The following is a 13,164-nucleotide window of genomic DNA, read 5'->3' on the forward strand; positions in this document are numbered from 1 at the left end:
TATGCTGGTTACCCAACAAACCACTACTTAGAAGCTGGAATGTGTGTATGTTTTTGAGGGGGTTCTACTTTCACTCTCAAAGTATGGCTTTCAGTGGGAACAGAAAACTGATCAAAAGTTTCTATTAAATTAATCTTAGGTTTAGAACTTTCTCTTTGAAGTCATAAAAACCCAAAGATTAAACCGCAAAAGCAAAGAGTATATACAAATAAAATTTAAACAAAGCACCAACTAATTAGCAGTTTTTACATTATTATTTGCAAAACTAAATACTGAAGGGCAGGTCTAAATAGATCAGTAGGGAAAGTGCTTTCCACAAAAGCATGGAGACCCAACTTAGATCCTCAGAATCCAACACTGAAAGGCTGGGCCTAGCAGTGTTCATTATAATCCCAGTGAAGTAGATGACGGCCAGTGCCTCCAGGCGGGTCTAGGAGGGCAGACAGAAGAGCCTACCTGGTGAGTTCAGGGTAGTGAGAAAACCTGTCTCAAAACCAAGGTAGAAAGCACTTGAGGAATGATACTGAAAGATACCCTCTGACCTCCACACATGTGCCTTACACACCTATGCACAAAATCACACATAAATATCCACATATAAAATATTCTTTGGAGCTGAAACTTTTGCTCAGTAGTAAATTATGTGCCTAGTATGCACAAGACTCTGGGTTCTATAACCCGGATTACAAAAAAAGTACACATAATTTACTTTAAAGTACCTAATTTCTTTCAATAGTTCTACTTTAGCTGCCAGATTCTTCAGTCTGGTTCCTACACATGTCTTCAGAGTGCTTTCTAAATGCTTAGTCAGATCCATGGTAGCCATTTTCTCTTGCTGAAATATTAAAAAAAAAAAAAATCCTTAGTGAGAATCAACTAGGACACCATACTTCTGGCATTCAAATAACTTTTTAGTTAAGACTCAAGCTAAATGTTAAGAGTTAAAAACAATGTTAATGTTAGAACTGAACTGAACTGTGGGACATCTAGCTAGTACCAGGTCTGGGATCCTAGCTTAAAGAGATAAATTTTAAATACTCCATAAAGCAAAATGGTAAATGTGATATAAATGATACTGTGAAATTACTGCTTACTTTACTTTGTACTATATGTGCACTATGGTTACAGTTTGATTGGCTTTAGCTTGGGGAGGGCTGGGATCTAACCCACAACGCCTGCACGTAGATGAACTTCTTTGGAGGAGGTGGTGGAGGTAGAAGGGGTGGAAGCAGTAGTGGCAGTAGTGACGGAGGTAGTAGAGGTGATGATAACAGGGTCTCACTATGTAACTCTGGCTGGCCTGGAACTGTGTAGATCAAGCTGACTTCAAACCCATAGAGATCTACCAGTCTCTGTATCCTGAGAATTGAGATTAAAAATGCATATCCCACCACTCTCAACTCTAGCTTCTTAAATGTCTGCTTATATTTAGATAGATTTTTTTTTTAAGTCTTGGCTGGCCTGGAAATTGCTATATAGAACAGGCTGGGCTCAGATTCATTAAGATCTGTCTGCCTTGACTACTCCAGTGCTGGAATAGTCCAATTTTTACTTGTTGTTGTTGGGTTTTTTGTTGTTGTTGTTGTTGTTTGTTTGTTTGTTTTGTTGGAGTTTTTTGTTTTTTTTGTTTTTTTTGTTTTTTTTTTTTTTTTTTAGCTTTTCAAGACAGGGTTTCTCTGTGTAGCCTTGGCTGTCCTGGAACTCCCTCTGTTGATCAGGTTGACCTCAAACTCAGAGATCTGCCTGCCTCTGCCTCCCCAGTGCTAAGATTAAAGGCATGCACCATAAATGCCCTATAAGACACATTCTTAAGAATATGAAATACTGTTAATTGGACTTATTTTGAACAAAAGACTGATGAAACAAAAACTGTCAAAATGGTAATGAGCATTACATGGACTAATTAAGAATTCTTTCTGGAATGTTTTGAGATATTTCCAAATTTTAAGGGCTGGAACTCAGGCTTAGTCAATAAAATGCTTGCTAAAAAAGCATGAGGACTTTTGGTCCCCACCACGACATTAAAAGCCAAGCATATCAGTGGCACACATCTGTAACCCAGCACTGGAGAGGCAGAAACAGGAGGGTCTTTGGGGCCTGCTCTCCAGCCAGTGCAGCCAGTCCAGTCAAACCAGCATGCTCCCGGTTCAGTGAAAGACCTGACACTGAGCTCTGATCTCCACACACATATACATGCACCTGCACACATGCACACACACAATCAATATACACACAAAAAGTTTAAGAACATAAGGAAAATATAAATGAGAAAATAATTAAATTTCAAACAGTCAATGAAATATGAATATGGTTATCTTGCAATGTAAGCAAACAGTTTTCTCCTTCCATATGTATGAAAAGAGAACAGATGGAGACAGAGTGACCATAACTAAAAGGGCTTGTTGCAGGGTATCTGATGACACTGTGAACCCCAGTGATTATGTTATTTACTGAAAAAAAAACCTGCTTCTAGCTGTGGTGTAGCTCATAGTTAGCACATACCTTTAATCCCTCTGGCTGCAATATGGACATGCCTTTAGTACATACCTCTAATCCCAAACAATGAAGGTAAACTTAATTTGTTAAAGGAAGCACCCATATCTGAAAGTGATGTCTAATTGAGGGGCAGACAAAGTGATGAATCAGAGAAAGATTTGACAGAATGGGATCTGCCCAACTCTCATGAGAAGAGGAAAGAGAAACTACTTGGGAGTGAGGGAGAGTGCAGGGCTAAGAGACAGTTTTCCTGGGACCATCATACAGAGACAAGTTGGAGAGAGAGAACATGTTAGACATGGGTGAAGACAAAAAAGGAGCCAGAGAATGATAAGGAGCCAGATAGTTTGAAACCAAACAGAGTAATTTAGCAGTGACCAAGAGAAGCCAGATTGAATCAGTCAGCTTGAAGAAGAGTTTGGGCCAGAACAGTTGAACCAGCCAGCTAAAGATCAGAAAAAAACTAGGAGGGATGAGCTTATTCAGCAGCAAGTCTCAGAGGCTAAAACACTCTAGGCCTAGATTAGATAGCATGAAGGCTAGTAGTTTCCAGGACTTGGCCTAGGTTGGCAGACAGAGGCAGTAAGCCTCTGAGACATTTACATCAGGTGAATAAAAAGTTACTTTTATAAGTGCTAAGTGCACACATTTCCCACAAGCCACTGACATACCTGAAGCTCTTGGGCAGTCTGTTCAACTTTCAATTCTAATGCTTTGTAATTTTCTAGAAGAACTTCTTTCTCTGTTTTAAGCTTTTCATTCTCTTCAATAAGTTTCTGGTCCTGTTTAATTTTTGCCAGGCTGACATTAGACCCTAAATTAAAGTCACCAGCAGCCAAACTCTCCCTGTTAAAAACAAATTTACTCATTTTTAAAAATATGCTTAAGTCAATTGTAACTCAAAAACTGAAATTACCATAGGCTTTTGATAATACACCTTATAATAATTGTGAATATTAAAACCATTGTCTAGCTCAACATTAAAAAATAATTTAAGCTGAGCATGTTGGCGCAAACTTGCAATCCCAGAATTTGGGAGGCCAAAGTGAATGCATACAAAAATCTGAGGCCATCTTCAGCTACATACAGGTTTAAGAGCAGTCCTGGCTACACAGGACTATATCAAAACATGAAAATAAAATAGTTTATGTTAACTGGGGCATGCTTCAAAAACAATGCCTCCAATGTCTTATACTCCAAATCCATTCATTATACTACGATCAACCTCAAAGAACATCATGTTTGATCAACAAATTGTTCTGTCCACTTTTTTCTAATCCCTCCTTCCTTGTACCTTTTTATTTGTGTAGTTCCTAAACCACCAGTAAAATCCGTCAAACTGCCATGACATCATTGCTTGATTCACCATAAATAAGAATACACTGGAATACACTAGAGCTAGAGAAGATGCTCAGTGGTTAAGCCACTGGCTGTTCTTGTAGAGGACCCTGGTTCAATTCCTACTACCTACATGGCAACTCTCAACTTTCTGTAAATCCAGGCCCAGGGGATCCAATGCCCTCTTCAGACCTCTAACTGCATCAGGCATGCATGTGGTGCACAGACATACATGAATTTAAGCCAAACACCAACACATAAAATAATTATTTTTAAGTAATATATTAGTATGCATGAGTATCTTGACTGACTTTCTGACTCAAGTAGATAGTTCAACATTATCTAAAATGGTAGCTCAAATTATATACACCTGTGGTAACAGATATGATACTTTGTCTGATATTTTAATTATGACACACATAAAATGAAACAATGTATTATGTCTTAGAAGTATATACAATTATTCGATCAGTTAAGTATTAAAAATACAGGTTAGAGGTGGAGATCAATTGTTAAGTATAGGCATTTATGCATTGCATGCATCAGACCTTAGGTTTGACCCCCAAACACTACCAAAAAAAAAAAAAAAAAGAATGCTGAAAAATACTTTAAAAGAAATTAATTCCTTAACAGAGCACCTTAAAATCTCATAACAGTTTTCACACATAAGATCTCTTAAATACATGAGAAGTATTCTAACAGTCAGAGAGGAGGGAAAAAAAATCAATCTTTTTTTCCTTAAGAAGATGGGGATTGTATCCAGAGCCTCATGCATACTAGGCATGTACTGCACTGAGCTACAACTCCAGCTCCAACTTCAAATCTTATTGTGAATTCTGGACTTTGAATAATTAATATTTGGGGAAATTTTTATTTTTGTTAAAGATGTTCAAAAACGAAATAAAAAGTTAGAAGGGAACTTTCAATAATTCAAGGACAATTTTCTAATTGGCTTTTAAGGAAAACACCCCAGGTAAAGAACAGAGGAACAAGTGCTTGAGGGGGAAAAAACAGAAATTATGTAAGACCACTCACAAAATCAGACTCTGTTAAGGATTCCAAAAGCCTAAGAACTGAGTTCTATAAAAACTACTCCCATAAATTTTAAATCAATTAAAGTTTTAAACAGTGCCACAGTCTTACTTTGGAAATGTCACGTGATTTCCTGCATTAGTCTCATACTTCACATCAAGAGTCAGCCTCCCATTAAAATGCCCCTTTGGCCTATTGAAGGATGACTGGTTTGATCTGCGTCCCCACAGGGGGATAGGGTTCTTGAGACTCCTGAGAGCAAGCTGATTAGGATCTGGCTTCTTTGCCTCACAGGCATCAATGCCTGAGGTCAATCTGCACTTTTCTGCAAACCCTTTCTTTGCCACTTCTTCCCCTATATCGACAGTGCCATACTCAGCCTGAGCAATAACTGTTCCATCTTGATAGGTTGCTTTAATTCTCATTTTAATTTCTTTTTCAAAAATCAAACTCCCCAAAAACGTTCTGCCCTAAAAAAGATAGGGAAAAAAGACATAAGTCATTAACACTTTTTTCACTTACTTTGTTTCTATTTATTGTTTCTAAGCATTGTATTTCTTTTTCCTAAAATCTATATACAGGAATCTTACTTTGTTGCTGACTTGTGAAAAGATGTATTCCAATGTGTGTGAAAACATTCTTTTCCAGAAGTAAAGCTAGAATTCAACCATATTTATAAATGTTTTGATGAATGCTAATTAAATATACTAGAAATTTTCTGTCTTGACTCCAACTAAATGTAATGATGTTCTTTTGTGTGTTGGTTTGGTTTGGTTTTTCAACACAGGGATTCTTTGCATAGACATTGTCCTGGAACTTGCTCTGTGAGCTAGGCTGGCCTTCTTATATCTGGATATCTCCCTGACTCTGCCTCTCTAGTGCTGGGATTAAAGGTGTATGCCAGCATGTATGGCTGTGATGATGTCCTAAGAAAAGAAGAATTCTGGTACCTCTAAAAGAAATTCAACAAAACTTAAATTATTTTAAAGGCAAAGTCAGACACTTTGATTTTTAAACTAAAATAAGAACAAAGACAAAGTAGAATCTCAAAACAAAACAGGTGCTACGATATAGCTCAGTGGGCTTGCCACCACAACAGGGAATCTTCAGAAGCCACATGGCTGAAGGAGAAAAACAATTCTCACAAGTCCTCTGATTGCCACGTATGCCATGCCACATGCATGTCCACATATGTACATACACATACAATAAAAAAAAGTTAAAAACTTTCAATTACAAAATTCCAGAATCTTTTTTTAAATTACCAAATTTAAATTACTGAATGTGAGACACTAGGAATCATGTATTCAAATCTCCCTTAAACAGAACTTTAAGGACATTATCCATGTCATCATATGAGGAAGTTATCTACTTCCTAATTTTTCATTATTACCAACACACACCACACTGAGAAAGCTATAATAAAATGTATTTGAGATTGGAAAGCATCTTAAGACCTCATTTTACCAGAAATGTTATTACTGTTGAGAATCTTAATTTCTAAAATTACTTTGATATAATCTAAGTACTTTTTTCCTCAATTTCTCTATATTCCTTTTCCTAATTTCAGCCTACACTATAAATGAAAATACTAGTATTTCAGAATATATTAAATATAAATTCAAAAATAAAAATGAGAGATCACTGCTCACATTTACCTGTCCATATCTTCCTTGAAACAGGAGGAGCATTAAAATAAGAGGACCTTTCTCTCTTAAGAGAAGAAAGTTTTAGTTTTAACTATAGTCTCAATAAATAGGAAAAACAATATACCTGGGTTGGATGGGAATACAGTAGCATGATGCTTATCTAGCACCTAGAAAGCCCTATATTCAAATCCCAACACCACTACCAAAAAGAATATGTATGAATGATGTATGCCAACCAAGTAAGACTTATGTCAATAACAATCATAAAAACAAGGATGGAAAAAAAAAACAAAAAATAAAACTAGTCTCACTTTTAAAAAACAAAATTCAAGATCCAAAAATTTTTATAAAACTAATAAAAAATAAATATTTTATTCCCCTAACTCTACAGAAGTAAGACCCATGTAGTCTTCTGAGAATTTTTTTCAATACAAAAAAAAAAAAATGCACTGTATGACAAAGAGAATATTTCATTGTGGGTTGGACTTATCAACAACCTAAGAACAATCAAGCCTGGAAGAATGCATCTAAAGGATCAAAAGTGATTCAATTATAACCAATCATCATTATTATTATTAAAAAGACAAGAGGAAATCACTGTCCCTAGATGAGAACTTACTAGTGTAATTTTACTAAATTGACATGTTAAACTGCCTTATAAGTGCTATGTTTATATCCACAGATGTAGTGAAGCGCTCAGCCTTGTTCAGGTAAGCTGCTTTTTGCAGTGGACAGCAGCTAAAGTGAAGACTCAAACTGGTCTAAGTTCATGTATGGAATAATGGGCAAAAGAGTGTAAAACCCAAATGAGGAACAGTACTCTGAAACTGTCTTCCAGACTTGACATGACCCTTGCACTCATGAAAACTCAGCAGCTGTGCTACTTCATAAGACCTGCATAAGTTCAAACTCAACCATACTCCAAAATGAATAGGGAGGGGCAAAGAAAGTCACACTCTAGCTGAGGATCTATTAGCAGTTGGTGGCTGCCAGTGGAAGCAGAGTCATTTTTCTTCTTGGGTATAACCTCTGAGAAGTTGCCCATGGTCCAGTAAATAACCCCACACTGACACGTATGCAAATAACTTTAAATAAACTCAGTAGGTAATGGACTGTTTGTTGATGCTGGGTGTTTTAGGGTTTGTTTGTTTGTTTGTTTGTTTGTTTGTTTGTTTGTTTAAGGAAAGAGAAAAAAGATAATGTATTGAGAATAAAGTTTCCCGAAAGAGAGAAGAGGAAACTGGGGAGTAAGGTATAGATAAAAAAAAAAAAAAAAAAAGACAGAATGCTAACTCATAAGCCAAAGAACAACATAGTTATATTAAAAGAAACATAGGCTTTATAAATTTTTCAAGCAAAAATAATTAAAAATAGACACTAGTTATGGTGGCAGGAAAACTAAGTAATGTAACTTCCAATCCATTCTTGAGGCAAAAGCTAGACCACCAACCAAGGAGTGCACCTGGAGGGACCCATGGCTCCAGATACATATGTAGCAGAGGACAGTCTTGCCCGGCAGCAACAGGAGGGGTCCCAGGAGGCTTGATGCTCCAGAGTAGGGGATAGTGGAGGGGTGTGGCAGAAGAGTATGGGTGGGTGGGGGAGCACTCTCATATAGACAAAGGAGAAGGAGAGGGCAGATTGGGATGGGGGGCTGGTGGAGGGGTATCTTGGAAGTGGGATATCATGGGATGGGGGCAGTTGGAGGGGGTACCCAGGAAGTGGGATATCATATGAGATGTAAAAAAATGGAATGGTTAATTTAAAATAATACAAAAGGTATCCTACATGGGTATAAAAGGACATTCCAGAGACCATAAAGTTATTAAATTAAAAACTCTAGTGCTGGGAGAAGGTTTTTCTAGATGGACATGATATGCCTGCCAAATTCTCATCTAAACACATGCATTTAGATGTATCAGCCCCAACTTATAACCCCTGATAAAGCTCCTGAGATCAAGTAATTGTTACTGTGTCATGGTGACCTATTTTCTAACTGTAAGTAGACAACTGCTGTCAACCCCTTTAAGACTCAGGGATCTTTGTTGAAGAGGAGACAAAAAGAATATAAGAGCCAAAGAAAGGAGTATAGTATTGTGTAATAGTTTCCTCCTAAATTAAAACATTCCATTCTGCAGGAATCTCCTTAATCAGAAAGGTAAACAACTCAAAATAGCGTCAGGAAATCCAAAACTGACCAGATTCACTAGGCCCCTCCCTGCCTGAGTTAACAATAAAAGCTGAAAGTCCCTCTCAGAAGAGGAAACTGAACAGCCAAAAAGACTGAGATGAGATGAGCTGCTACAAGGACTCAGACAAGCCAAACTACAAAAAGACTCTCAGAGGAAAAAAGCTAAAAAGTCTCTGATACCAAAATAGCTTCCGAGAAAGCAAAAACCAGCCCAGCTTACTCCAAGAGGTTTAGACAAAAAGCACCTGGAAAGGATACTCTCTGAGAAACCTGCTGAGCTGCCCCGAAGGCTGTCACCCATACTGGGTGGGCTTTGGTAATCAGACTTTGAACCATTTCTGCTTCTGTAAGTAACCCAATAAAACTCTTTGGTTCACCAAGTTTGGACTTTGGTCCATACTTTAGTCTGTCATGAGATCCCTGTCTGGCGTGAGCAGACATGTGTTGTGTCTCCCCAGAAAAGTTTTGTCACACAGCAAACAGAAGGAAAAAAGTTTATTTGCCTTATAATTCCAAGTAATATTCAACACTGTAGGAAAGTCACAGAGGCTGAAACAGCCAACCATGTCACATCCTTGCTTTAAAGTAGAAATGAATACACCAGGTTGCCTGCTTCTTCCTCTCATCTAGATATCTCCTGTGTTGTATCATTCAAGACACCCTATCCAGAGACAGTACTGCCCACATGAATGGACTGAGCCTTCCCACATCAACTAGCAATCAAAACAAGCTCTAACACACATATCCACAGACTAACTTGATGTAGATAATTTCCTTAATTGAGACCTTTCCCACATTTAAAACTATCATATTGCCTAAAACATAAATCTAATTACTTGTAATACTAGTAATTTCAAACTACTGATATTAATGGACAGTGTGAAAGACCATTGAGGGTACTTGAGATTTAATCTCCACTACTGTGAAAACAAAATAAACCAATACATTCACAAAAACAAATGTTAGCAGAATTTTTTTCATTATATAAAAGACAATCCTTTTACATTTTTACAGAAGAAACTATTCACACGTAGAGCTTTGTTATTGTTGTTTGTTTTTCCATATTTGTTTTATTTACTTACATACATGCATCCACTTTATTTGATCATTAAGAATGATTACCTACCAAATATGAGAATAAATACATGATTGTTTTTCATACATTTGAAGGGACACTGGCCAGCTAGAGCATAGCAAGCAAACATTGCTCTGGCAGACTGTGTTCTTCTCCCCAATTCCCTCTGCCTTGCTAAAAACTTAGATTGCATCCCTAAAACTAGCCACCAAGGTCTATTCTCTTATTTGACTGCTGCCTCCTTCTGAGACTGACCACCAAGGTCCACCTATCCAACTATTTAAGTCCAGCCATCAAAAGCCCCTTTGACTCACCTAATTAACATGCCCAATTAAAATCTCATTCTAACATGGGTTTCCCTTCATAATCTTCATAAAAAATAAACTGCCATTTTCCTGTGTGCTGTGTCTGTCTCCTCTCTATCCAAAGGCAGTCCTTCGCCCCTCCCAGACAAATATCCCTACTCCTTTTCCCTTGTTCCCTTTCTCCCTCATCTTCTATCTCCAGTCTTTGTCTCTTATTCATGCTCTCTGTCCCTATGGGACAAATACATCTCCTTTGTGCTAAGAACTTGGTCTTGAGAGTCCTGAGCCAATACTTTTCCTAACAGTATTTATGTTCATTTTTCTGTTCATTTATAAGTACCAGGAACCAAATCCAGGGTCTGATCATACTGAATAAGTGTTCTACCATAAATTGTATGTATCTATAACCCTGAATTACTTTTTCATATTTTACTTTTCATTCTTATTTTTTATATTTTTATAAAATATTTTATTGTATTTTCCTAAAAAAATTCATAATTTCCTAAATATTTAATAGTGCATATGCTTTCAAGCATATAGTTTCAAGTATAATACATTAACAAAAATATTTAAATGTATGGCTTGCCTGATCAAACTGGGTAACTTCTTGGCCAGAAGGAATCTGTAGTCCCCAGAGTCTATACTTCTTGGCAATACTAGAAAATTGTAGCTCCGGAGGAATTTCTACTATATCAGATCGGTTTAGAATTTCAGTATTTCCATAGTCAACATACCTCACCAGGCACTATAAAAAATTGGAAACAAACAGTAGTATTAAACATAGATTACAAATCTGTAAACAAGACCTGTAAATGTTACCTCAGATGATGAACACCTTCAGAAAATAGTTCTAATACCAACCTCAAAGAAAATCCTACTTTTGAGACTAATTACCATTTGTCATTTGTATTTTTTAAGAGTTATTTATTTTATGAATGAGTACACTGTAGCTGTCTTCAGACACACCAGAAGAGGGCACTGGATCTCACTAGAGATGGTTGTGAGCCACCATGTGGTTGCCAGAAACTGAACTCAGGATCTCTAGAAGAGCACAGACAGTGCTCTTAACTGCTGAGCCATCTCTCCAGCCCTTCATTTGTCTTTTTTAACCACTGGTGTTTTTATACAAATGTGAGTATATAGCATTGTGATCCTTTCTAATCTCTAATATTAAAATAAACCTATATTCTTACATTCAAATTGTAAACAGTAGAACCTGGAGAGTCCACACACACAGGGAAAAAAAGTTCTTTGATAAAATTAAACCCAATGGCTAGACCTGAAACTGACCAAATTCACCCTGAATTCCAGCCCCATATCTATCTGTTCAAACTTTCTCTGGGGGTTATACAGAGAGCTCAGCGACTAGAAGCACTGGCTGCTCTTCCAGCAGACTCAGGTCCAGTTCCCAACATCCACATGGTAGCTCACAACCATGGGTAGCTCCAGCTCTAACACCTTCTAGCTTCCACAGACACTACGTATGCATAGTATACATGTCATATACATGTTACACACAAACAGAGAGAAGTCCCAGACACACTTTTTGTAATTTTTAAATTTTTTCTAGAAGTATAGTCCACAATTATTCACCCTCTCATACCTTAATTTAAAATTTTAAAGTCAATCCAAAAGACAAGTGTAAAATATATTCTTCGACTGTCAAATTAAGATAAAACATTATGGCACTGGTAAATCATGTTTTAAAAACAAACCAACCAGAGAAATTTTTAATTTTCTACTTATTTTACCAAGAAAAATATTTATCACACACATACATTATAAAATATATCTACTTTTAGATAGCCTGACTATGGTACAGAAACTTAAATTCTGAAGAATATTTTTGAATCTTATTTATTTTCATATTTACCAGAAAAAAATACTTTCATAAATGTTAAGTTTATTAAACTATATATTATCCCTCTGAATGAACAATAATAGACTCAGTAGGCATCAAGTTTCAGAAGCAGTGTCTGAGTAGGTTAAGGATGTTTGCTGTTATGCTGATGACCCGAGTTCAGTCCCAGATGGTGGTTAGAAGGAACCAACTCCCTCAGGCCTCACATGTGCTATGCACTATTTATTTGTGTGTGTGTGTGTGTGTGTGTGTGTGTGTGTGTGTACATACACACATATATACAAAAACAATTGTAAACAAATTAAAAACTACATTTTTTAAAGTGTTGTAACCAAAATAAACATTTATTAAGCCCAAAATATAAACACATATCTCCTGCCTTATCGTCGCTGATAGTTTTGAGCACTTTGCATCTGTACCAGCACTTATCTTCAGAAAACAATCCACCATAAATCTGCAGAAGAAAACAAATAATACTAAGTAGGTAGAATATATGTTATCATTGTACACGATTTTATGTTAATAAGTACTTTATATACAATAACTTATCTAATTTTTCTAACATACCTGTGAGGCAGGTACTTTGTTTATACCATTATGAATCCAAAGTCATAGCCTTGTCTTCATCAGAACCAAGATTCAAACTTCTGATTCTAGAGCCCATTATACTAGGCTACCTCTCAAAAAGGTACATAAAATGTTTTTTAAAAAAAAAAACTTTCTGGTCTTCTGGGAGAGGATAATACTCAGCCATCAAAATCATGTACTTGCAACAACCACATGTGACTGCACTGAGTCTATATAACCATGGGACCATCAACAGCCAGGAACAGATAAAGAAGAAGCCCAGGGGAGCTCACGTCAACTGAACAATTCCTGCATCACTCAAGTAATAGTCACTTCCTTTCCGTTGTGCACCTACAAGTGAACCCACCCACCAGGCTCCAATGTTCACACAGATTTCTCTGGTTAAACTAAAAGGGCTACAAAACAAAGCAGAAATCTGTAAGTCTGGGAAAGTGGCAGGCAGGGAACAGGATGAAAGGGATGGCATGGAAAAAGAATGAGCAGAATGCATTGTATACGTACAGATGAAATTGTCAACTAAACTAAATTTGAGGGTAACCTGCAGGACAAGAAAAGACTGTGGTGGAGTACAGAAATCCAAGGTAACTACCATGGAAGATCTTACAACCTCCTCCATACAAGCCAAAGCC

At 36.8% G+C, this 13,164-nt stretch overlaps 1 protein-coding gene across 1 annotated transcript in view; it reads right to left on the bottom strand.

The window, feature by feature from the left end:
* Positions 1–13,164, bottom strand: part of STK31 (serine/threonine kinase 31) — a gene marked incomplete at both ends in the record, with an annotated part of 79,643 nt that overhangs the window by 53,606 nt on the left and 12,873 nt on the right. Inside the window, 5 exon segments of the mRNA XM_080932615.1 lie at positions 720–835; positions 3,168–3,342; positions 4,978–5,336; positions 10,673–10,831; positions 12,327–12,401. Coding sequence (XP_080788741.1) covers positions 720–835; positions 3,168–3,342; positions 4,978–5,336; positions 10,673–10,831; positions 12,327–12,401 — 884 coding nt within the window.

The sequence above is a fragment of the Micromys minutus genome, assembly GCF_963924665.1.
Source record: "Micromys minutus genome assembly, chromosome: 18".
NCBI classification, from domain to species: domain Eukaryota; kingdom Metazoa; phylum Chordata; class Mammalia; order Rodentia; family Muridae; genus Micromys; species Micromys minutus.